Below are 27084 nucleotides of genomic sequence, written 5' to 3' on the forward strand. Positions count from 1 at the left end.
AGATGGAAACAATTTCAGGGGGGCGGAGAAGGGAGGAAACACATTTCCTTCAAATGCTCCCTTAGTATACAGATAACAGCCACTCTGCTCCTTCTTTTTTCTTGTATTTCATGAAGTCTGGAAGGACTCCTGGCAGCAGAAACTCCTGTTGGTTGCTGAGTGGTGTAGCCATGCAGAGAGCATTCTCTTGGCCTTTGGACCTGAGCTGCAACTGGAGTAGGTAGGAGAACATGACCAGTGCAAGCTTGTGTTTTATTTTGGTACGTAGGTCTTTTCCAGCCTTTGCAATTCTATGTTTGGGGTAGGGAGAGAGCACAGGTGGTTCTGGTGGTTGCTGAGGGCCTGTGCTACATGACCAGGCTCTGGTTTCCAAGCAATTGTGAATTGCTGGAAGAATCTCACGTGTGGCAAAGGAAGTTGTCTCTTATTTTGCCACACTTGGAGAAGGAACAGTCATCACCTAAAGCCTGTGATTACAGTTCACACGATGAAGACGAGATGTTAATTCTTTTCTAATTCTTAGTTTAATTCTCTAAGACAAGGGATCTCAAGGTGCATTAACTTGTTAATGAATTGAAGAGCCTCAAAATGCCCACGTCAGATGAATCAGTCATTACAGTCTTACAGAAATGGGATGGGGGGGGCTGAGGCACAATGGCTACAGCAATGTCGGGTAAGGGACTGAGGTCCCCCAGGTGCCTCCATGCCTTGATGAGTAAAGCCCTTTCAGTGTGACTTCCACAGTCCACGTTAATAGCACAAAGCCATTCATTTCCCTAGTTACAGTGCTATTTCCATGGTGACAGCAAGAGTAACAGTAGAAGAGAGCAAAAAGTTGGACTGAACAAAGACCTTGTGTTAGTGAAGCAATGGGTGCTGCTGGACCCCATGGCTTCAGAAGTGGAAGCAAACCCCAACCGCTCAGGGCTGGGCTGAGGCTCAGGGGCAGATGTGCTGCACCTTGAGGTGTTGGCCTGAACAGGGACTGTGCATCTCAGTTCATATGTGGACTGAATTCAGCTGGTTTTAAGAAAAGGCAGTGGGGAAATGAACGGGCATATTCTAATACAGCTGCAACTTGCTGTCCGTTTTAATTTATATCTCACACCAACAGTGATGATTTAATAGCAGCTGTCAGTCTCGCAGTCGATAGTCAGTCATTTTGCTATGCTCGCTATAAACAAATCTATTTTAAATCCTGGCACTGAGGGGTAAATGTCTAAAATACACAGAGCTGGGTAAATGCCTCAGCCACTCTTCCTCCCCTCTGCAGGCTGCACTTGGGCACAGCTTTGACTGCGCTCACATTGCTTTTGTGTTCTCATCCCACGGATGCTCCAGTTTTGTTGTGGGGTTTGTTGGTTTGTTTTTTTTTTTGCCAGGCTCTGAAGTGGGCGTAAGGAAATGGTAATGCGAAGTGAAGTGTTTGTCTTTTATGCTTGTCCCTGAGCTCCCAGCCTCCAACAGAACTGGATGAAAAATGACTAAAAAAATATCTTCATACGCCTTCTTTCTCCCCGAGTGCCTCCCCACCGTAGATTTGAAGCATTATTAAAACTTGCTGTGACTTCAACAAAGCTTGAGGGAAAGCAAATGACCCTGTTTCCTGTGCTTGTGAAACAAAACAATCCAACCCCAAATAGCTTTCCGTCCAAAAACTCTTTTTCCCCTCCCTGTACCTTAAGGAAACTTAATAGATGTGGACACAGCAGCGGGGCAGCACCAAGGAGCCGCCTTCTCCCCAGCTGCACTCAGCTCCCAGCGTGAGCCCTGCTCCCTTCCAGCCTTCCAAAAGGTTGATGGAAGGGATCCCTTGTGAGGGAATCTTCAGACACCCATATTTTGTAGGATGGATCTGAAGGGTGAGCAGGTTTTGTCCCAGCGCTGCTCTTGGCCGGGGTTTGACAACACGAGAGCTGTCTAAAGCAACTTGTGGTGGCCAAGGGCTGTGTTCTGCACTGCCATTCCCTGTTTCATTTCAGGGACTGGCAGGCAGGGAGGGCTCACGAGCTGAATGGGCATACGGGACAGCTAGAGACCATTGATACCACTTGTCTCTCACTGCTTTTATCTGCAGCTGATCTGCAACAGCAAATTTTATTTCACAGGTCCATTGTAAATTGCTGCATGCACGTGAAAAACAGACAATAGGGTTCTCTGCCAGGCGGGCATGTGAATCAGGTCGGGGAAGTGAGAATAATAAAGTATTGTTTAATATGCTTCAAACAGACACAGCAGATGTTTAACTTGCTTTTAATAAAAATGACCCCACACCATTTTATTAACTTCAGAGATGCATTAGTCGCTTCTTCTAAGAAGGCAGAAGAAAACACATCTATCGTAACAAAAATTAGAGAGGAAATTGAAGGAGGATCATATCATGGTTCATTTTCCCACTCCATAGGACTGCATGTCCTGTAGGACCGAGTGATGCAGCAGCACAGCTTTAATTAGTGGCAGCTCCTGTCAGATCCTGCTTGTATGTGCAAACCTAAAGAGTAGGGATTTGATCCCCCGATCTTTTCCAACAAGAGCAGGCTGCTGGGTTCAGTGTATTTAGAAGCACAGAATCATAGAATGGCCTGGGTTGAAAAGGACCACAATGATCACCTAGTTTCAACCCTTCTGCTGTGTGCGGGGGTCTCCATCCACCAGACCAGGCTGCCCAGGGACACATCCAGCCTGGCCTTGATTTACTGCTGAAGTTTCTAGGAACATTTCCCATGTGCATGCAGGCACCCTGTGGTACATGCAGATAAGGCTATGTGTCTGGCTGGTAGCTCAGTAGATAGACTTCCATTGACAGCCAACTGCTATCTTGGGTATGGAAATTCACAGGATCTGGGGCAGTGTAGATCTGCAGGTCGTGCACGCTGGCAACAAGCTGACGTTATTTTTGTAGACACTCCAAGTGCTGTTCACACCACATGGAGCGTGTTTTGACATCTTCCACTTCTACATCAAAAGGTTATTTGACCACATTACAGTTCTTACGTCCTTATAAAAGTCTTTGAAACGTTCCAGCGATAGGAGAGTGCTTTGCAAAGCACGCAGCTATTTTAAATTATTGCACCACTTCATGCTTTTATAAGTACTCGAATCTGGACAGTTTTATTTCATGTGGAGCAATTTCATAGTATGAGAGCTCATCAAACTCGATATGTTGGAATCTGGCAATGATAAGGATCAGGGACATGCACAATATGATGCTTTGATATTATTATTTTTAAGACCTGTAGCAGCAGCAGCATCCACTTTTGTTGGGTAAGTTAGAAACTGCGTCAGTGTGCCACGCAGCTGAAGCTCAGGTGCCCATCAGGCAGTCCAGGTTGGGGAAATTGGGATCATTAAAACCACCAGGATTCAGGTCTGCTGAAACAGGGCTTCTGTGACCCTCCGGACTTCTGGGATGTTTGGCTTCTCTCCACTGAAAAGATGCTTTAAAATTTTGCTTATTTCATGGTATGACCACCTGTCTACTCTGATTCGCTATAGTGACACTTTGGGTTCAGATATAGGCTTGAATTGCAGCACTTAAGTTGTTGTCTGTTGAGCTTGTCAGTAGCTCTGGGAGAGCTCTCAGCTTGCTCTACCTGTGATTTGATACAACAAACATGAACACGGTACTTGCAGTACAGCAAAAAGTGTTGTTCATTTATGTTGCTTCTTGACTGGGAGGTGAAAAATGCATGCAGTTACCACCAAGGTCTAAATAGTTACCATTACTTACATATATGCTTTAGTCCCTTTGTGTTGATACATGGTGCTACCAGCAGGCAGAGCAATTCGGGACCTTGGGGTCTCTTGAGAGTTAGAGCCAGGAGAAAAACTGCTCATGAAAAGGGGATAGGATAGACAGGAAGAGATTGTGATGTACAGCATTAAATGTGCAGAGATAGTCAAGTGCATTTTTCAGCTTTCAGAAGCCATGTTATCTGTTTGAAGTCCCATTTTCAAAAGCTTAAGCAATATTTACCTTGTTTTCCCCTGTTCATTAAAGCATTCTATTTCCTGTCAAAAGTGATTTATGGACTGTGTTATATCACTAAATCTCATTACTGACTAACGCTTCCTAGTAAGAGGGATGAGAAGCATTATCAGTAAAATACTGAACTGTAGCTATGCACCAGAGAAGGATTACAGTATTGCATGTGTCTACGCTGCGGTATCAATGTCCCTGTGACTGCATAGACCACATCTAAGGCTGCTGGTTGGATGCTGATGACCCCTGGAGCAGCAGAGCCAGCCAAGGAGCAGCCAGTGCTGTAGCTCTAATCAGCATCCAGTTAGCTTCAGGACTGCCCACACAGAGCAGTCACAGCTTAGCTGAGCAGGCACTGCTTCCTCTAAAGGACATCCATTAATGTGTTGAATTTATCCCTGTTAAAGGGCTTGTTCCTCAATATACTTTTTTTTTTTTCCTCAAGCATTAGCACAGCCACTGGCAGAAAGAAGGTAGGGGGGTGGATTGTAGTTAATTCTCAATTGCAAAATAGGATGTTTTTTATCCTTCATGATGACCTTTTAAGTCCAGCAGACTGCAGGTTAAAGCTTGCTGGTTGGGTAGCAAGGCTTATTTCAAAACCACTCCAAGTGGATCTGATGACTGTGTAATAGGGTTTTGACAGCCACTCTTTCTCTTTACTTAAATATCAGCACTGTGAATGTTGCAGCAGAAAAATTAAGTCTAAGCTGGGAAGGACTGTTAAACCGTGCTGTATACAACACAGGAGAAAACAGCCACCAGGCAGATTGTATGAATTGCCAGTAGGCAGCCTTTACTGAAAGCAGCCTTCATTGCTATTCTGAACATTGCACTACCTGGGACAAAGCGCCTATTTACATACTTATCCTTTAACAGCTTCTGACTGCAGATCCCTTCTTATTCTTTCCCTGCAGTTACATCATTGCTGCGGGGCCAGCAGGTAGCACAGTGTCAGGTGTGTGCGTTACTCCTCCATCAATGCAAGTGTTGGTCTACAAATTCTCTGCTTCCTCAGAGACAAATCTGCATCTCAGACTATTGACTGCTGAAATGAAAAGCATTGTAATCTGCTTCCCCCCAAAGGCCTGTCTGCACTAACGGAACTCGCCCTGCATGTAAACAAATTCACTAGGATAGTATATTTCAGAAAGCAATTTCGAACACAAAAAGATGTTAGGAACTCCATGCATCTTTAATACAGGTTTATTGTTTAATGCACTGTTTATTGTCTGCCATGTCAGCCCTGAGCAACTTTGGCTGAAGAAAACTAAACAGAAATAACAAACCTAAAATCCTGAACCCTTCAGAGAAGTGACTACAGATCTATAAGGGCAATATTGACAGATGCCTCATTTACTGTAATTAAACTCACTCTGTGCGTTTATATAAGCAGATGAAAAAAGACTGCTCTGTTCTGAGGAGGTATATTCAGAATGGAGTGCAGGTACAAGAGACCTACATGTTGTATGAGCAACCCATTCATCCTGCATGACACACATGGGGCAGGCACCTACTTCTATATGTTATTAGATTACAGCTTGCACTGCCACTTTTCATAATGCCTTGTGAATTCAAATAATGAATTTTAGTCAGGTACCTGCTCTCATGTTTAACAACTATTTACTTTCCAACACTGTGCCTTGAATTTCAGGCACCTGGAAAGTCAGGAGGAGCTTAGAAACGTCCATTTGGATGATTCCCATCAGATCTTCCTTCTCCATTGGAACAATCTAAGAGCGAACGTAACTAAATTCAAACAGAACCACTTCAAGGTATTTCATTAATGAGGTGCAGTGCTCAGTCACAAAGTTAATTGATGAGTCTTATTTCTGTGAGTGGAGTAGAATCACTAAAAAGACTGGGAGGAAGAATCAGCTCAGTCTTTGAGTCACGAAGGCTCATCTCTTTGATGAGAAGTGCCAGATTAATCTTCATAAATGGTCATAATTACTTGAGCCTGGAGCTCAGCCAAGTCATTCCAAATCAAAATTAAACTGTACAATTGATTGCACGTTCAGTCATCTCCGGGCTGTAAGAACCTGCACAGCCCTACAGAAACCTGCAGATATTTACTGTATGCTTGTGACAGGGTAAAAGTTGTTTGCCTAAGGAACATGTAGACTAACCTAGTCTTCACTCATTAAACTCTTCCTTAAGTAATCCATATGAGGTTTGGATGTTTCTCAGAAGCTTGTCTTTGTGGGCTGTCACAGTGTTAAGACTTCTTGTTTCTCTGGTAAACTTCATTTAACTTGGTTTAACCAGGTTGGAGCAGAGTGGCATTCTGTTATTTCCCCCAATTTATCTTGGCAAAGACAATACATGTACTCTTACATTAGCAGACAAAACGAATGGGATATCAACGCACATTAACATTTAATAGGATTTCACTCTGTGTTGAAGAAATCAAGGCTAAAAACCAGAATAGTTGTAGGATATTTTTATTCACTTAGAAACAAAGGGTCAGAAGTCACAGCAAGGAGGTTTGTTTTATTTTGTAAACTCATTAAAAAGATGCCCGTGTACAAAAACAAAAGGGACATTTTAACAACATAAATGCAAAGGAAACTATAAAATCCAATATATTAATAAAAAGTTGAGCTTTTGTTTTCTTTCCTCATTAATCCTTGCAAAATACCATCTTCCATACCAGCCTGCACACAATCCGTTGTTAAAATGATTCAAATTCAGGAGGCCAAATGGGAAACCATTTGCTCTGCTATAGGAATGTGTTGCTGAAAGATGCAAACCCTGCAGCATGGTAGCCAGAACTAAGACATAGAACTGAAGGAACTGGCTCAAAAAGCTTCTAAATCGTTCTTGCACATTCATCTTCTGAGAATTCAATCTCAGTCCTTTAAAATACTCCTTAGGGAAGTAACAGACTGAAGAATACCCCGTCAAAAGATGCATGTTTTCATTTTGGCCTAATACATCCAATGCAAACTCAAAACTAATTCTGAAGTAAAACCATTCCACTGCCAACAAATGTTTACTATGCAGCAGAACTTAGAGCAGCTGCATGCCAAGCTACTGCAACACATAGAATCAGCATGTTGCCAACTCAGCCTTCAGTCTTGGACACTCTTGACTGTAACTTTGGATCTTCATGGCAGAGTTCACTTCCAGCAAAGGATGATAATGTTTGTTTTTCTTAATTACAGCTGATCTGCAACTTAATTTGTCCCTGCTTCTCCCAAGAAAACCGACTCTCATGGCTTACGTATGTTTGTTCTTGCAACTGTTACTTCAGGTTCCTGTGAAATGTTTTCTTTCCTATGCATCCTCAATGTGGGCTTGAGACAGCTGAGTGTTTCTGTAGCTCCATGGTATTTCACTTAGCAGTTTCTCACTCAGGGCTAACCCATGCCACACATGACTCGCTGCACTCAATTTCCAAACATAAGTCCCCAGCTTTCAAGAGTTTAGTAAACATCACATGATTACAAAGAGCAACTTGAATGCCTAGAGTTAATACACTTCCAAGATTTGTGTTTGTCCTCTGCCAGGACATAGTGCAAGAAATGAGCCCCACCAGCATAAGGCACTTACCCACGTTAACTGAGAGGGGCAGGGGCGAGAACTCTTGTAACATGCAAGTCTAATAAGAGTCTCTCTGGAGAAAACATAAGATCTCACAGACTCAGCATGAGCTGCTGTAATCATCTGCTCTGTGACAGACATCAGATCCTTCCATTGGTGGCTCCGTCGTTCATCTTTGATTTTTGATGATCATATTTCACAGAAACAATAAGGAAAAGCAAGAGGGTTGCTCCTTGGATGGCAGCCAGTAAAAAAAAGTAATAATTTAATTGGCAGCCATTAATGTTACCTAGAAAAGAAAATAGGGAGGAAAAAATAAACATTAATAAAGAATATATGAGTGAAAATGTCAATCTCTTCAAGCTTAAGTAGTGAAGACTTCTTTACAAAACATGGGCAAGACGTCAACACCTTTTCACCTGGCAGCACAACGATGCAGGACAAATGATGGAACTTTAAAGGAAAATACACTTCATCTTTCTTCTGTGCTTCAGTGCCTCAAACCATGTCATGTCTCTGAGGAAGGAGGCAAACTCTCATTGCATTACGTCCCTTATAAAAAAGAATGGCAGGAAGTTACTCCTACCACTGTAAGAACTTTGTGCCAATGAGGACGGTACATATGTAGCAACAGGCATGATTCACCAGAGTCAGACCAATCTTAAATAATTTTCCATTCTTCCCCCTTCACTGTAGATCTCATTCTGCAAAATTGCCATGCTTTGCTGACCTCGAATAAAGCAGCTGAAAAATCTCAGTGATGACTTCTATGTATGTAAGTACCAGAAATCACATCCATTTTTTCAGGAGACAACTCATTTCAAATGAAAATAAAAAGAATCAGAAAATGAATGGCACGAGGGAAGAAGTTTGGCAGCTCTATAGATGTAGGACAGCAGTTATCTCAGCCCTCTTTTGGAGCAAAGTTAAGAACTGATGAAATGATACACGGTTCCTTTTAGTTCAATTCACCTTTGACAGTCCCTCAAAGTTGTTATAAATGAGTGAGTTATAGCACATTAATTAATGTTAAATTAAGAGAGCTCATTGCTAAAACGTTATTCCTCTATTAAGAAATATCCACTATTGCTGTACTTTCAGAACAAATATATCGTGGCTCATTTCCAACATGCCACATGAGCCACAGCCAATGAGACCATTAAGATTATCACAAAGGTTAGAAGGTGTAAAAATACCCAAGTGTAGATCCATCCTAACAAGCTGTTCATGCAGCGTGCCTATAAATGTTCTGATTAAATTACTTTAATTACTGAAACTTATGATTCAATTAAACGAACTTCTAGTAAAATGCAATAAAATTAAACCAAGTCTTTCCTTGACATTTAAAATACAATATATACGTGCGAATCTCCACTTCGAGAGCAGATGTGGTTAAAAAGTAGTAATTATCCTTTATGAGATGGGATATTAGACCCATGAAACCTCAAGTTTGTGTCAGAGAAATAACAGCCATTTCAAAGGCAGCAATCAACACCGACGTGCCAGCAGAGAATAAAATCTGACAGTAGATTTTGGAGGCAGGTAGTTACATCAAATGGCACAGTGATTCGGCTCTAATAGCATAAGCTTGGTGTACAAGCTTATAGTTATTACGTAGCAGCTAATTAAAAAAATTCAGGAGTCTTTCATTCAATAAAGTCTTCTCGTTACCATTCCTGCTCTTGAAGGCCTAAGTAAATTTTGTATGAGAATTTGGTAACGGCTTTCAATAGCATTAGACCAAATCAAACAGCAGCAGCAGATCTGTTTACTCCCCGGATATAAACACTAAAAGTAGTACCAATAGAACATGCTACACACGGAAAGCACCCACTGATGAGCCAGACGTGATTAAACTTCCCCTTGGTGAGGACACTTACATAAAGCCAAGGCTACTTGTCATCTTCTGCTTTTTTTTTCCCCAAGAATGCCTTATCAAACAAGGATGCCTTCCAGAAAGCATCACTTATTGGTAAAACCAAATCCAACAGAAAATTCTCTCATACCGGTTTTAAAGCAAGTCTAAGCCATTTATACACGGAAGGCCTAGCATACGTTTAGAGGACTTCTCATTTTCCTTCTGTTGGAGCTAATTAAACCATTGATGACGGCAGGATTTTCTGAAATTCCCAAAGTGCCACCTACTGGTGCCAATAATTATTTTTAATTTCAACTGGCAATATAAAGCAAAAGTTGCATTAGATTTAGAAAAACAGCTAGCAGACAGAAATGGCAAAATTAACTCATGGTAATTGCCACAAAGACTCTTGAAACTAAGAAGCTGAATAATCAGTAAGAAAGATTTGGGTACATTTTATTCCTCTTACCTCTAGAAAGTACTTTCAGTACTTTAGGCACTTTGGCAAAATACTAAACATGTGTTTCCTATGCTTTCATGAGGACAATGTATTGTGTTGTACTGTCACATCAGTTTATAGTTTAACTATAAACTAATAAATGTTTAACTATAAACATAGTTTAAACTATGAATAAGCTGAAGATAACTTACCAAAATCGGTGTGATTACTCATCCAGCCAATTTCTTTAATAGACACCAGTGCCAACAATCCAGATCCAACAAATGATCCAATCCCCGAAAAGAAAAAAAACAGCCCCATAATAGCACTCTGCATAGATTTGGGAGCAGCTGAATATGCAAATTCTAGACCTGCATTAAAAGAAAAAATATATATGTTATCGAGAGATTTAAGAAACCATCCTAATTTGTCTATGTTCAGTGTTATAGAAGCTACAGATGTATACTAATTCTGGTACATTAAACATCCAAAAGTAGCCTCAGACTTTGGGAGAATAGGACACTGAAGCAGTGAATTCCTACTGTTTTCTAGTCTCCCCTAATTGCTTTATGAACCATCTTAGATATTGTAGAGGAAATGCTAAGACATGGCCTGAAGCAGAGATTGACCACCCTTCCCAGACCTCATTTAAGCGCTGGAAGTGGAGGTAAGTGCATCTTTCTGGAGACCCTTGCAAAACTGTGGCCTTCTAAAGGTAAGCAGCTCTTTTCCTTTGGTTCTGTGTGTGCTGCAGTTGGGTCTGTTCTTATTTGCTGTAGCTAAGAACTTTGTTACCCTGTTATTATCATGATACTTTCCACCTCCTTATGGCAATACAGGTATCAATCCTCAAACAGATGACATTTGAGACCAGCTCTTTGATCTCACTAACATTACATGTACAATATCAAGGAATCTTCTGATGCAGCTTATTCAGTTTTCTATCTAATTTTATCCTTTAAGCTACATATTAATCTGAGCCTAATCTGGAAAATTGTGTTCACCTTTTTCTACACATTTCCTATGTTGTGCAGTATTTATAAAGCATGTGGCCTTCCTTAATAAGAACAAAGAACTCAAGAACAAGGTCTCTCTTGCACTGATCAGGAATATTTATTTCTCATAGATTTGCTGCCTGTATCTCTGATCTTAACAGAAGAATCAGTTGTATCTGAGAAGACAGCAATTATTTGCAACTTAACTTTGATTTAGAATGCTCTGAGCCCATTGCTTGTATGCATGTTCTTTTTAAGGCTTATATAAATGAGAATTCAACTTTAAGCTAGACTTACTCCAATTTCAACCAAGAAAACCAAGGGGGGGGGGGAACCCAATCCAGTAACATCAATTTGAAAACAATCTGTGCTACTGAAATTGAATACCTACAGGACACACAGGTTAACTTCCTGCCTTGCAAAGACTAATGCCCACTATTAACTCTAAAAAAAAAGGAGCAATATTCCTGTCAAAAGGGATTATTCACAAGAGACAGTCAAATCACAGAGCTTCCTCTGACGGATAAAAGGCTTGTTTCAAAACAGGCTGCTTCATACTGAAGTTAATGACAGAATTCATTGCCTCGTCTAATGCTTCTCTTGCCAGATTTATAGTTATAGACCTGAAAACAGCCCAAATAGTCTCAGATAATAAGCATATGCTTATTTTTACCATTATTGCTATTTAACTTCTGCTACTCCAGACAGAGGTTAATTGATAGACGCTGGCATTTCTCTTCAAGAAAAGCCTCAACACTTCAAGTGTAACAGGTCAATTTGCATGATGCAAGGGAGCTCTTTAAAGAGAAACAGAACTGTGTGTTTTCACTTACTGGTCTAACAGCATTCTGCACTGCCACCTGAGAAATCTCTGATAACCAACACACTTCTCTTTTCCTTTGCAAAATACATTTGAGTGGCTCAATAGCAACCTGTCTGTGATTCTAGATGGGAACTGAAACATTCTTTGCGCAACTCAGCTATGTAAGTTCCTGTAAATTCAAACCACAATGAGAGAATTGCTACAGAGAAGGAGCGAGTCACAAAAACCTCTTATTTTGAGAATTAAAACGTCAGTTTTCCTTTTGCTGTTAGTAATAACAGTGCAGGCTTTTCAAGAACTATTTACCTGGCCAGTCTGACAAAAAAATCAAGCATACTACTCTTGGGATGCAGTAGCCTATTCTTCAACCTGTTGTAATCATAGTTGCTACAAATGTTAGGAGTATCATTCATATTTTGGTCCCCAGGCTTCTGTGTATAGTGTGCAGGTTAGGCTCAGGAACATCATGTGCAAGAGTGCAGGCCATTTCTTCTCTGGTTCATTACACATATAGGCTGGGTTGGTGGAGAAATCTTAACACTCAGAACAAAAATCCAGAATGTGTACAACACTATCCCTTTTTTTTTGGGGGGGGGAGGCATGAAAAGCATATCTTTAAACTTGAATAATGTTTCCAACAAACCTAGAATTTAATCTAGCATGAAGAATACAGAATCTTTTCTTTGCCTTCAGAGATGCTCTTGCCTGCTGGCAGCCAGTGATAACAATTTCACGCTAGCTCAAACAATCACTTTTGATATTAAACCCTCTAGTTGGTGTTGTCAGGTGAGATGATGATTCCCAGCTAAATAAGAGTGCTTTAAGAGGACTGACAGAATAATACAAAACATTAATGCAATGTGTGTCATCTTTTAAAAGCAAATCAAGTGTAACTACTGTGACTTAATAAGAATATGTTTAGTTTTACAGTAAACAAAAAACCAACAGCTACCAAGCCTATGTTTCTGCTCTTATGATCTTTAGCCCCCTTTTATTTGCAGTAAATATTATCAAATTAAGATGGTTTTGTGACCATTAACAGTTTTGTTTTGAGGTTTGTGGGCAAAAGAGATGCTTTTATCAGCTTTGAGTATCAAATTGGTAAAGCATGTTCTATTAAAGTCTTGAGGGGCTTTCTTAAAGATACTGGGAATTCAGCTTAGATAACAATCAGAAGGCAGGGGAAAAAAAAGCTCTGTAAAACAAGCCAAATGAAAGTGTAGCACAAAAGCAATTAAGATCTGTATGGAATTTTTGGTTCAAAGAGAAGCATTTACTTTTTTTTTTAACATTGACCAAATAATAGTTTTTGAAGTTACAAAGCTGTTGAAACAGATGCAGCAAGTGCAGAAAAACAGCAGGGTATTCTCATAAGAATAATGTAAGCCTTAAAGACTTTGCTTTCCACAAAGAAACCCACTAAAGCAGTTGAAAAAAACATAAATACCACTAAGCCAATCCTTAAATTGGAGCTCAACTAGCAGTGCACTGGTAGAAAGGAGAAACAATGTGTAAGAAGAAACTTATATTTGCATGAATGCTGGCATTACAATGAATCATCTGCTTATCTGAGTTCCAATTTAATTGGCATGGTCCCTGAAGTTGTAACTAAAGCTAAAAAATTTTACTCTCGATTGAAGCTAAATATAGCCTCAGTTGCACTAAGTAATTTGATTAAACATGACTTCTGTCTTCAGGTTTTGGATTTGTGATGCCTACTGTTCATACATGCTGAAATGCACTGTAATATAGGACAGCAGTTGCTACGCAGCTGTGATCTCTTGCAGAGGATACCGAGCTACCAAATCATTCTTTCCATTTAAGAATCTATGGCATTTAGCATCTGAGGTCTTGGTGCGCTTTAAAGATAGTGAACTCTCCCCATGCCTTCCTAGTGCTGAAGGAAAGGGAGGACTTGCCTACACATCACTGTGGGGTATGGAGACAAGCATGTTCCAAATCTGCTATATGTGGAATATGTTGAAGCAGTTTTTACCAAGTTGGAAAAAAACTTACCAGAAACCTACTACCTGTGCAGATAAAACAGATAAAGCTGTTTCAGAAGTTGAAATAGGAGAAAGAACCCCCAACCCATGAAAGCCACATTTTTTTCTCCTTGCAAAGAAACCCAGGCACTTTGTTTCATTTCCCAGCAGCTGTGATGACAGTCAACTACACATAACTAGAAATCTGATAGAGTAGAAGATATCCCCACACAGAACATGTGACAGCTGGGGCCACTGCCAGCAAGACCTTACGGAATTGGGCAATCTTGTCTTACTCACTGTGCTTGCCCAGTGTGAGGAATGAAAGTAACCACCTACAGGGAGAATGAGACCAGGAAACTGTTCTAAGGAAACTAAGGGAAAGAACTGTGCATAAAACCAGTCTGAACAGAAGATCTTTTAAGTTCAATACTCTGAAACAGTACTACAACTTTTGAATAAGTAACTGTAATTAAGCAGGTAACCATACTAATTGATGATCTGAATTGTGAGCTCCGTTTCTAAGCAGAGAAGTTATAAAACAAATTCTATTTGCAACTCAGAGGAGGATTCAGAGGAAATAATACAGCATTAAATCTACTCTTTAAAATACACTGTTGAAAGACTATCTTGTTTACCGCTAGGGCTTGCACGTATTCCATACTAACTGAATAGCAGACAAACATTCTAATGTTGCTCTTCCTGACATTCAGTTCTTTGAAGACTTCTTATAAAGCCAATTTTCAAATGGGGAAAAACAACATACAGTGGGAAAGCAAGCAATTAAGTTATACAGCAAAATATTGCATTTGAGGACATTGGTGTTCGTTTATAAGGATTTGAGAAGGAAGTATTTTCTAAGGACCCATCATTTATGATAGAGAAGAAAGTATTTCTTACCTGCTATACTTGCAAATATTTCACTGAATCCGATGAGCACGTACTGAGGAATCTGCCACCATATTGGCAGATCTGCAGCATGGTATGTAACATTTCCAATTGTCTGATTGATTGTTTTAATCTTTACAATTTTCAGTCTGTTACTTTCTAGAATTCCTACACAGAGTGGAAGAGGGGAAATAAAAAAACAAAAAACAAACACTTAAGAATTAAGAGGAATTAAGAATCAAATAAGGACTCAGTCCTGCACGACAATTAAAATTCATGAAATAGGCGTATGCATTTCCTCTCCTGAATAGAAATCACTACAGACTACTCTTATTATTGTTACTTCAAGGAGCATAGTTCCTCTGCCAGAGAATTACAGCAGTTATATTCCCATTCAGTAGCAATAATTATAAAAATACTTAACCTTTTGCCAGATGGATTAGCTGATGAGACCTTTCTCACACGGAATTTGGTTGGGTTCTCTTTTAGAGGATATGTGGCTTTTAGTCATTGCTTTCCTTTTTTAAATATGTTTTCATAAACTACTCCTTTGCAGTATTGCATGGTGCTGGTGAACCTGGAACTAATCTGCTTATTAGAATGAGTACAATAATGCTCTAAAGAGTGATTTCTTTCACACCATCTGTTTCTGAGGGAGCGACTGTTCTGAACTCAGTACTGCTTAGTGCTAGGCCACCACACTTTCTCTGCTTTCTGCTTTTCTTCCCAGGTGATCACTTTGACACCTTTTTAAAGGTATCTTTCTTTAGCTCTTCAGTTAACTCAGTGCCCTCTGAACCATGAGAAGATGAGGTAATTAAAATAAAGCAGGGTATCTTGATGCTTTGTTTTTAATGTAGCCAACAGCTTAGAACAGAACTTAGAGCACTAACAAAGCAGCAGATTCAGCTAAGAACTTGTGCATAATTTCCTCATATATATTCAGTAGAAAGTTATTGTCCTTCAAAGCAGCTAGCGATCCTTATTGTGTTTGACATTCTTCACATCATAAGAAGTTTAGGACGTGTTTAGCAACACAGGAGTGTAACTACATTATACCAGACTGCAGTATGTCTTCAAAAGCTGACTACTTCAGAATCCAGAATCCATTGATTCTTTCTCAGTCTTTGAGAGGCAAGCTTCAAGTTTAATCTCACTTTATTTGTAGTTAAAAGAATCTTAAATTCTTGAAATAATTGTTTGAACTCTATAAATGAAGTAGATTTTCCAGCTGAATAACCTCAAATCCTGCTGCTCAGAATGTACGGTAAAACGCATGAAGCGCAGCAAATGTTTGCTATGTCTCATCAGCTGTAGTCTCACACAATTTATAAGGTATTTAATACAATCTGAGCACCTAATAGGAAGCCATAATAGCGTCCAGAACTAATGCCAGTTAGATAAGCAAGTTAAAATGGAAACACGGCCCAAACACATCATTAGTATACTTTTGTAGGACTTCAAGCTAAGACATTAACATCCTCAGGTGTTCAAAATTGAAATCATTTCCTCTAAGGCAGAAGCTGTGGGAAGCACTGTTGTATTTTAGAAACATTAAAATATGGCTTCTATAAATACAGTTTAATGAGAAAATAAAAAGAAGTTTATGAACTAGAGACAACAGAAGCTTTCCCCCCACATTAAACAGAATCCCCTGTGCCTCAACCTCCCACAATGGAAGCACTCAAATTCACATTATGGTGAATGAATGTCAAATTATTCTAAAAGGTTCAACTTTCCACCCAGATTGCAGGTAATCAAACCAACAGAATCGTGCATCACGTCTGTAGATGACTAGAACAGAAAGCATTTGGAATTAAGGATTCTGCTGCATGAAATCATTCCCCAACTTAGCAATCCATGCTCAATATGCTTCAGCCCCTCCGCCCCAGTACTAATACTGATATTGCTGGTTTTGAGTTCAGTTCTATGTGAGCCAGCAGGTTCTATTTAAAGAGTTGACATTTAACTGTTTTACATCACCTTCTTTTGCTGGTAGCAGTGCCCTGTGTAACAGAATAAGAGAAACATTCTTATTTTAAGTTTAAATGACTTTGCTAAGAGAACTTTACTTGCCCACATACAAAGTGACCTTCGCCTAATAAGGTAATTATCTCTCTCATTGAAGGAAACCTTAATAGCCATTTAAAGTGTCCCTTTTCCTAAAATATAGGAGATTACATCTGCTAAAATTAATTTATTTAATGCTATAATGCTTTATCAATATGTTCATTACAGTGATATTGGGTGAAGGCTATTCATTCTCTGAAGCATTGCTCAGAGATGTTCAGTTCCACATCAGCAGTGTTTAACAGCTTTAAATCATCTCAAAAGCAGCTGATTTATGATTTGAACAGAGATGCCATCTTTTTCCTTTCATGCTATAGCTAAGCTATTTTACACTACAGTAATTCCCAAACATTAGGGAACATTAAGGTATGGGAGGAGGGGAAAAAAAAAAAACATAGTGGGGAGAAGAAAGTCTTGTTCAGCAGTAACTTAAGTTATTATTTCAGATAAAGGGAAGGGATTTTTAGGTAGAAATTCAATTCTTTTAAACTCAAAAGTCAGACTGCATGAAGGAGCATACTTAATTTCTTAACTTCTTTGTTTTTTCAGGATAAAGGTTGAATTTCAAGATAAACAAGTAATAAATCAGATCATGGTCTTCCATAATATAATAAAGGTTATACTAGGAGTACTAAAGGCCTCAAATCCAAATGTTCAGCCAAGCACAGATCAGTGAAGATAAGGCATCTGTTATGAAAATATGGTTGAAGATAAATAGTTTCTCGAATCAAGCATACTAGAAAGTAATGCTGGCAGTTAATTAAGTGAATATATAAACCTTCTACCCAGAAAAGCTTAACTTACAAGTTGATCTTAAAAGGTATACTCTAAGTCTATTTCATGCAGGAAAAAATGCTCCTATTTTATTTGAAAAATTTAAAGCAGACTAGATATATCTGAATAAGATGTTCTCCATTGTAGGAAACACATCCATGCAGTTGTGTTCCAGCTATCACTTGAAGAAGAGTCTTGAATAATCTTGAATTAAAGGTTTTGAAAGTCTATTTCAAATTGCTGACTAAGTAACTACATAAGTAGACTTTCAAGTTGCTTTCTTACCTGCAGCAAATGCTGAGCACATCACAAAGAACATCCCAACTGCAATCCTCTTCAGTGACGATGGGAGCAAGCCATTTCTCTTCAAAACAGGGTCCACTAATTTATCTTTTAAGGGTATTAGGATAAGAATAAGCACTGCATCAAACATAGTCAACCAGGCTGCTGGAAACTAAAAGAACAGATAACTGAAGTTAGGAATTTTGTGCTTAAGGGTTGGATTTTAGTTCCATTATATAACAAAGAAAATATTTTTCATGAAATACTGAGATTGAAGGTTTTTTCCAGTTTCTCTTGCGTATTTTGATATAAAAATACTATTTTTCACCATAGCCACTACCATTAGCTGATCTGTGCAGATGAGCTGATAGAAACACTTTTCATCTTGTGGTGTAACAACTGTGCGTGGCCATCCAGAACATGGCCTGCTTTTTCACATCATTGTCACCATTCTTGAAATGCCTCTCCAACGCTTCACTGTGCTCACATCCACTGTGTGATCTTCATATACAAGAACATATACCCACATCAATGTAATACATGCAGTTCATGCTTTTAAATGCCCCCTGTTTATGGCCATTGATTCCCTTTAACCATTTCCTTAATTTTCTAGACTTTTTGGTACAAATTTCTTTTGTGTTTCCACTAAAGAAAGAATACTTCTCACTTGTTGTGCCCTACTTACCGTATGAACTGAGTTGGTGTCATTTGCTATTTCAGGAATTTTCAGATGAAGACTTTGCAATACGTATGTTGTCTGCATCTAGTATTAGGGAAGACAAGTTAAGATTATTTGGACAAGTCTGACTGACACTAAGATCATTTTACTTTATTAATAACTAACAAAGATTACACCAAAAGTAAATTGCTCACTTAAGAAACCAAGAGCTACTCTTAGAACATCACAAACTGTTTTTAAGCCACCAAATTAATTTTACTAAGTGCATGAAGAATCATGCATGTGATTTTTAAACACAATTGAAATACAATTACCCCAAATTTCTCCCCAATATGAGCTAACCCAATTCATCCCACTAAAGAAGAAGAACTAGAAAGGAATTTAATTAAAAATGCAATCCAGTCCGCTGACCCTGACCTGTGTGAATCAACTGCAAGATGAAATGCTGCAATATTTAAGATGCATTCATTTGTACAGCTCTGAAACATTTTAATTATAAAGCATTCCCAGTAACTGCTTTTCATTTCTCAATTTCAGGGGGAAAGACTGAAAATTCTTCATATACAAGGAAGAGTGCCCCGAAGAAATACGAAATTAGATACATTGGCATACTGGTAAGTTGATTCAGCTTTCCCCAGTAATTTTATCCAACAAAGCAAAAATGTAAAAGCAGCTACCATCCTGTTGTATTATTTTTGCTAACACAATAGTATGTGATGCAGCTCTAGGCATGTAAAACAAAAGTACTTAACATTATTGAACACATGGGTATTAAACAAGGCATGCAGTCAATACTGGAGTTCTGAAGAATCCTGTTCAATACTTGGCTTCTCCAGAATCACAGCTACTAAATGGTAACTGTAAATAAACCTTATAGAACAGTATGTCATCCCTTCCCCACTAAAAACCAGCCTTCATGTACTTCCTCCAAATAGCCTGGGCTCAGAACTACAGCTTGACAATATGGCCCCAGATCTTTCAAATGCAGATGTTAGAGGAGGCAGTTATGGCCTTTACATTTGATACTGGTTTTTTACATATGACAAAGAGTGCACAACCATTTGAAACTACTCACTTGAAAATACACTGTCCAATAAGGTATTAAAGCTAAAAAGACGGGGATAATCTTCACGAGAGCTTTCACATCTTCAACTTTGTCTTCTCTGAATGGGCCTCCACGTGACAGCTTAGCCATCTCAAACAGGCTCTGCTTCCGAGGCTGCTGAAGGACTCCCTGGCCTTCACTATTGAAAAGATCATGGATAGGTTTGTTTAATAACAATACCTGACTTGTCTAGGTATCTTGTAACACTATCTTTCATTATAAAAAGAAAACTCATTATTTCTAGAATAAGTTATTCTTAACAACAAATTAACTAGACCAGAATGGATCGGTAGCATGTAAAAGCACAAAGTGAGATATTTGTTACAAAGATTTCCTTTTTCTCCTCACTATAAATACATGGGGCTGCAATATGCAGAACTTAACAGTACCACAAAATGTGTTACTCTGACTCACTGAGTTGTCTTACAAAATGAATACATGAAAGCCATTGCTGCAGAGACACCTCACATATCTTATAATCAGTGACCTGATTCAGCCACCAGTGTGCCATGGTCATCTCTTAAGAGTGAATGAAATAACCATTCAGAAAGTAAAAAGCCAGTATACATTTCAGCTACCCAACAAACCTCATAAGAAAAGACTGAATGCAGATAGTAGTGTTTTTAAAATCAGACAGTGCCCCATAAACGTATCTAGGCAGTTCAGGAAGTTCACTCATGTTTAAAAGCAGCAAAGTTGGGTAATATTACACTTTCAGTGATTCAGTTGAAAATGGCAGACTTGACCTTGCAGCATGGAGATTCAACGATCTCAAAACACATCTCTCTTTCATCCCAGTGATCCTACAATGCAATCCCCAGGAACCAAATTTCTCAAGCAAAGCTGAATATTCTAGTATAATCTCTCCTGACTTACTGCCAGGTAGCCTGTGCAAATTAGTTTCAATTCTTAGGCTGATTCACTGTAATTCAGACTATACCAAAGAGCTTGTTACAAACCTATTAGTCGAATGTTCCATATGTCTTTTTCTTGAGCAACACGAATATGCGAGAATTTTAAACATGTCTGTGAAGGCACTACCATCGGGTGGTTTTGTGATGAAGAAACTCTGACCACATAAGAAAACCATGAATGAAATTCCAATGCAAACTGCTGGGATACTATATCCAATTACGAAGCTCACATTCTGCTGAATGTATGCAATGCCTCCCAGAGAGAGAATAGCTCCCAAATTAATGCTCCAATAAAACCAATTAAAAAATCTTCTTGTGGCTTCTGGACCTCGATCTTTGACCTGGAAAAAATTAAAAACAAGTTGTTCAATTTCTGAAGGAAATTAAGAGTGTTTATTAGAATTCAATCTACTACAACACACTGAAGAGTTCAGGTTTAATTTAGATGTAACTGTTTTAGGCTTAGCATTGGATTTGATGTAATGATGCCTTACTAAAACCATCCTGTGATGTCAGTGCCCTTCCAGAAGTTCATTTGGACTGAAGTCATGTTAAAGCTAAACTGCACAGCTTCTCCAGAAAGGCAGTTATTACTTCTACTGTGCTGTATCTCATGTGGTCATTTCTCTAGGCAAACTTCACTCAAATTACCATCCCATAAACCACACACAAAATGAAATAACTTATTTTAGTTAAAAAAAGTTAAAGTACCCAAAAATCTATCCATTCTTAGTACTACAATTGTTACTTCCAACTGCATATAGCTCACAGTTAATCACGTTCCAGTTTCTAAGCCTCAAATGACTATTTGGTGATTAAAGTCCAAACTCCAAATTTAAGTTTTAACACAATCTTAATTCCTTTCATCAGAACATAAATTGAAGACTTGTCATTCTGACCTTACAAAGGAAAAAAAATACATAAAAAATCAAGTTGCTTGAGGTTTCAGGCAGTGAAAACCCCATTAAACACCTTCCCTTCTATCAAGTCAGCCCAGGTCACGGTGTTCTTTTTCTGCTTGAAGTGTTTCTTGAACGTAAATTAGACATCTCTACCTTACAGAATCATCCTGCACAGTTTTTACCATCACTCTTTATTCTCTGTTGCCTACCATAAGTCGCCCCATGTGATTTAGTCACAAGAACTCAGCGGAACTCATAAGTTGTGATGTAAGAGAAATTATGCAAGTTAAAATGTGAAATATATTTAAAAAGATCAACTTGTCTATAGAAGATTCCATAACACCACATTTGTCACCATTTTATGACTGAAAGGCCATCAGCATTGACCATTAGGTACCATGCACTGGGCTTGCTGAGTCAGTTGTTGATGACTTCTAATGTCAAGTTTCCCTTCCTCATTTTGCCATATCTTGAAAAGATTTGTGTTTAGTTTGCAATGCAGAAAACAAACTATGTCTTGAAACACGTTTTTAACGTTGCCAGCTCTGATTTATAGTTTCAGGTTTCTCAGTGGTGCAGAAACCTTACTGTATCATTTAAGCAAACTGAACAAAAGAAATATTAAAGCACTTATTCCTATGCATGGTTCATGGCATTGCTAGGCACTGAAGTATGCAAGTCAAATACAATCTCAGAGCCTGCCACTTAGAAATTCCCCATCTCCAGTGTCAGTTTGGTACCCATTCCTTTATCTAAAGGGTCATCAAGTGTAGCAGTATATTAAACTAGGTATTTGTCCCAGATCCTACGTGACAGAAGGTATTAGCAAAGAATTACATCATAGAAAGCGCTCCAACTTGGGTAATGAATTATCAACCTTCTTGACCAAAGGTTTTAATTTCTTCATGATAAAGTCTCAGTTCTCTTACACTTCCTGCAAAAAAAAGAAAAGACTTCCCATCCTCTCTCACGAATGACGTTCCTTATGGCTACACAGGGACAAGCGAAGACGTGAAAGCAAGCTTCGGTACAATATAAGAACAGGCAAAGCACAGCACGGGATTTCTAACAAGCATTATCCCAGCCTCCGAATTGGAGCTCCTGACAAACTTGCTGAACCAAGGATAGCCTCCATCTACTTAATGACCTTCAGCTGAATTTTCCCCCCCCCACCGTTGAACTTGTCCAGCCTGCCCCCTGAACCCAGGTCAGCTCTTAGAATCCATAACAGCTTGTGGCAAAGAGATCACCATGTAATTATGTGCTGCAAACATCATCATTTATCCATGCTGAACCTGCCTCATAGTAGCCTCGCTTGTGTTCCCTACCTCCAGAAGACAACAGAAGGCAGCTCGCTGAGCTTTATCCAACCGCTGATCTATTTCTACCCCTTTCATTTCCAGAAATTGCTTACATCCTCCTTTTAGCTACCTTTTCTGAGGTAGTTCTAGGAAGTTATAGACTTCTGCACGGCTCCTTGCACAGAAATCACTGACTGTGACTGTGGCTCTTCCCTGGAACTTCCCTCCCCTTCTCCAGGATCCTTTCTGAGATAGTCACCAAAAAGAACATAGATATACCACAGACCTACATAAAAGAGTTCACATTCTGCTTTCCTATTGATATATATATATATATATTACATCACAGCCATGCCTGAAATGTCACTATGGCATTTCACTGACCAACGTTAATAACTCATCAAAAATCCCACCTGACTAGCTGGTGAAAGAGCTACCAAGACACCTCATAAGAAACAGAAAACATGGTAGAATTAAAAGGCAGTCCTTGTATTTCCTTTCAAACGTTGCAACATCTACCCAAAGTATCAGCTATATTTACAGAGGGCCACACAAAGTTTCTCCCTGTTGGCTATTACCTGAACTCTGTGACAGCACAAGATAGATTTGTTCTCTTAAGCGTTCACTGAATGAACAATAAATATTTGTTTCTCTCTTCTGTTACTAATACTGTAGACGATACATTTTAATATGTGGTCAAGAAGAAAAACATATTGAAGTTCATTTTCATTTAGCAAGGACAAGCATTTTTCACAAAATTGCAGGAATTCTTTTTCCCTTTATGCTTGCCTGCATTAGTTTCAATCATCCAAGCAGAAAGAAGAAATCTGCCCTTCCCTCTGCTTATTTTCCTTGGTGCTTGTGCACAGCAGCACTGTCCTTGTGGTACCAGCACCACCAGCTTCATTATACTCTTAATGTCTTCCCTTCAGCTGCAGCAGGAAAGCGATGCACATACGGAGCACCAGAATGATGTGTGTACTGAATCAAACCTGTCCTACAAGTTGGTTCCATATCCCTATGCTGAAGGTCAAAATAGGTATATTTAAAACATTTTGACCCCATCACAGCAGAAAAGCTTTAAATCCTCAGCAATGCCTAAAAAGTACTAAATGTACTAAAACCATTTCAAAGGTGCCCCAACTCAAAGGGACAACAGCCATATCTAATGCACACGATATAATTGCTGTAGGTAATAACAAAAAACCCCCAAACCCAAAGAATAACAGAAGATGAGTAACTGTAAGTGTTCTGGTCACAGCTGCATTGTCAATCATTGACCAGCTGCCCTTGCTGCCTGCACTGAGGTGGGCCTCTAAAGGGGAAATAAAACTGTTTTGCTGTTCTCAACACATTGAACATAACTTTTGCAAAAGAAAGTTTAGCCTAAGCCTTGAAATTTCTGCTGTCCAAACGGTCATTTTCTTGATATATCTGATAACTATCCTTTATGTGTAGCTAATCCAAATGCAGAAAGAAAATCAATACAGCATGCTGAGTGTTATAATTGGACCTACACAGCATTGGATTTCAAAACAGTAAGGAATGCTTCTCAGAGCCAAGATTTTGAACACAAAACACTTATATTACACTGATTATGGTCAGATGAGATATAATTCCCACCACAGTTCTCAAGCTAAAGAATCCCAAGTGCCTGTAACGTTGTGTTATAGGAGCTGTGCAATAACAAGGTTATTTACAGCCACTTTCAGTAGAGCCCTGTAACCCTGCCCTGCAATACTCTAAGCCTGCTTAGGATATGAAGTTAGCACCTAACAGTCACAACTAAAATGTTAAACACAGCTCAAACCAAGAGAACAACTAGTTCTTTAGCTACGGCACTCTGTGAAAGCGGTCATTAAAAAATATGTGACTGACAGCAACCTCTATGGCACAGCTGCCACTGACGTTCCGACTCAGACCTCATTCTAGAAGAAAGAAGATCACTTACTGAATTACCCCGCTCTTGCATTTTTCAATGCCAACATTAGACACCAGTCATCTACTACTGATTTTTGGCTTCAGATTCACAACAACGAGGGACAGTCACATTGTTTCCCAACTCTAAAAAGTCATGAACTGCTGCATAGAACAGGAAGTGACTGCAAAACACTCCTACCCAAAAGGGGAACTGGAAACTGCCAGGTTACACACATCACATGCTTATAAGCACATGCTTATATTCTGAGAAGCATCAGCTCAGATTTAGACACAAGCATTGGAACAGTTTGCAGCTTCTGGGGGAAGAAAAAAGTACCTTTATTCTCAGTAATCAATACCTTTGTATCCAGCCGTTTGCTATGTTACCATGTGGGGAGAAGCCACTCATAAGGCCCAGAACTGCACCATGAGGTAAATGGTACACTGTCACACATTGCTAGAGAAACACAGGAGAAAAAATTGGTCCTCAGCAGAGCAGAAGTGATTATGAACCAGCAGGAATATTTCTTGTGCTTCATCCCACATAAATCACTGGGAATTACCTGCACACCTTGCCAAAAACTGCTTTCACTGAAATCCTGAGAGTAAAGACAAAAAATAAACATAACAACTCCAGCTTCAGCAGCTACGCTTCCACTGGCAATGGTTCTTCTTTTGCTCTCTCCCTGCCATTATTTATCTCTTGCATTTAATGGTCATAAAGTGTCCTGAGGATAAGAAGTCAGTTTTGAAAAACACCTTACAAGATAAAGTCATATTAAAGCTATTTCACTTGATGGGCTTGTGCTGGTTTAAACAGAGCTGATACACTGGGGACATACGATCCCAGTCTATAATAACGTTTTACATTTATATACTGCCTTCCACTCCAGAATCTATAATATGTGAAATGCCCAAGAATGAGAAACGTAAACTGCACAACAGGGAATAGAGGGACACTTGGCAAGGAGATTGCGGTAGATTCCAACCTCTCACAAACAATTTCATGGTACTTTTGCCTGTTGCAGTAGCCAGCACTCAATGGACCAGTAAGCTGGGTTGGAGATATGCTCCCTTCTTCAGAACCTAGAATGGATTTGTTGGGAAAGCTGCTCAGTATCTAAGAGTCAGAAATTCTCAATTTGTAAAGCAGGAATTAAATGTCAGTTCCTCACAGTCAGCATCCTACCTTAGCATAAGACTACAAAACGCCACACAGAACAGTGCATCCCAGACCACACTGAGCTATGAGCTATCTGTCAGATGCTTCCTGTAAAGTCACTTGTTTCTGCAGCGATGATCCTATGAGTGATATCACTGAACTGGATCTCAACATGACCATTGGACATAACATGTCCTTATGAGAACTGCTCAGGTCACACACTTGCTGCTCAGAGCGCACACTCCCACTGGTCGTCTGGAACAGCATCAGCCTGTACAAAAATCCAGCTGCAGGTCACAGTACTGTAATACCTTAAACAACGGCTGTTCTCTATCCTTCATTCATCACATTAGGATGATAAGGGCCTCGGAGCGTTCCCCCAGAAGTCCCATGCTACTCTTGTCAAAGCTAAAACATATATCAGGTATTCCACCGGATTGAGATCTGAGGTCATATTAACTCAATGTAAACTCCACCAAGTAAGACAGCTAACAATCTACTCCACGGCTACCAAGGACCCAATCCAACTCCTCAGCATGGTGACACCCCCAGCCAGATTGAGTCCCCGGGCTGCATAAAAGCCAGAAGCAGTAAGAAGATCAGGCATGGCGCACACTCCTAAACCCCAGCTAGCAGGGCACAGCTCAGCATCCTGAATCACACAGGGGATGGAGCTGGAAGCTGCGAGTCCCTCCAAGCACCTACGTGAAGCAGTTGGCACACTGTCCACCCCGCCGAACGTGGCTGACACCCATCCCCTGGGCCACACCAGCACCACCGAGCGCCGTGACAACCACCACGCAATACTTGACCTGGTCTGCCCCAAACGGGGTGATGTTGGCCTTGACCGACCCGACGCCCAGCCCCACCAGCACCAGTCCCACGAAGGTGGCTGCGGCGCAGTAGCGGGTGGCTCCCACCTGGGAGCACGGCGCCAGCGTGGCGTTGGTGGCCGGCGAAGAGCAGTTCTCTACGGGGAACAAGGGGATGTCACCGCAGAGGCCCTGGCGAGTGTGCGGCGCGGCGATGACGGGGAAGGCCAGCATGCCCAGCAGGTAGAGAGCCATGCTGAGCAGGATGGTGCCGAACTTGCCCAGCAGCGCGTCGGCCAACCAGCCGCCAAACGGCGACACCAGGTAGGTGATGCCCATGAAGAGCAGCAGGGCCTGACTGGCCTGGGCGCCCTCCCAGTCGTAGGGAGGCCCGTTGAGGAACAGCACCAGGTTGGAGGTGATGCCGTAGAAGGCCACTCTCTCCAGCAGCTCGGCCAGCAGCACGGCAGCGCAGGCCAACCGCCGACCGTGGAAGGCGCCGATCGCGACGCGTCCGCGCTCCCCGCTGCCCAGCAAAGGGCTGCGCTCGCTCGGCTCGGCTTCCTCCATAGCAGCGCCTCCCCGCCGCGGAGCCGCCAATTCCCGGCCCGCCCGGAGGTAACTTCGCCGCGGCCGCACGGCGGGGC

The 27084-nt window shown here is 40.3% G+C and overlaps 1 protein-coding gene across 1 annotated transcript; it reads right to left on the bottom strand.

Moving 5' to 3' along the window:
• Nucleotides 1-6455: 6455 nt before the first annotated feature.
• Nucleotides 6456-27084, bottom strand: SLC15A4 (solute carrier family 15 member 4). The gene is made up of 8 exons (XM_072350927.1): nt 26438-27084; nt 20386-20681; nt 19397-19565; nt 18328-18405; nt 17646-17814; nt 14529-14684; nt 10038-10196; nt 6456-7817 (listed from the first exon to the last, which is right to left on the bottom strand). The coding sequence occupies exons 1-8, from the start codon at nt 27005-27007 to the stop codon at nt 7669-7671; spliced, it is 1746 nt and encodes a 581-aa protein (XP_072207028.1). The 5' UTR covers nt 27008-27084; the 3' UTR covers nt 6456-7668.

Source organism: Excalfactoria chinensis, chromosome 16 (genome assembly GCF_039878825.1).
Source record: "Excalfactoria chinensis isolate bCotChi1 chromosome 16, bCotChi1.hap2, whole genome shotgun sequence".
Lineage (NCBI taxonomy): Eukaryota > Metazoa > Chordata > Aves > Galliformes > Phasianidae > Excalfactoria > Excalfactoria chinensis.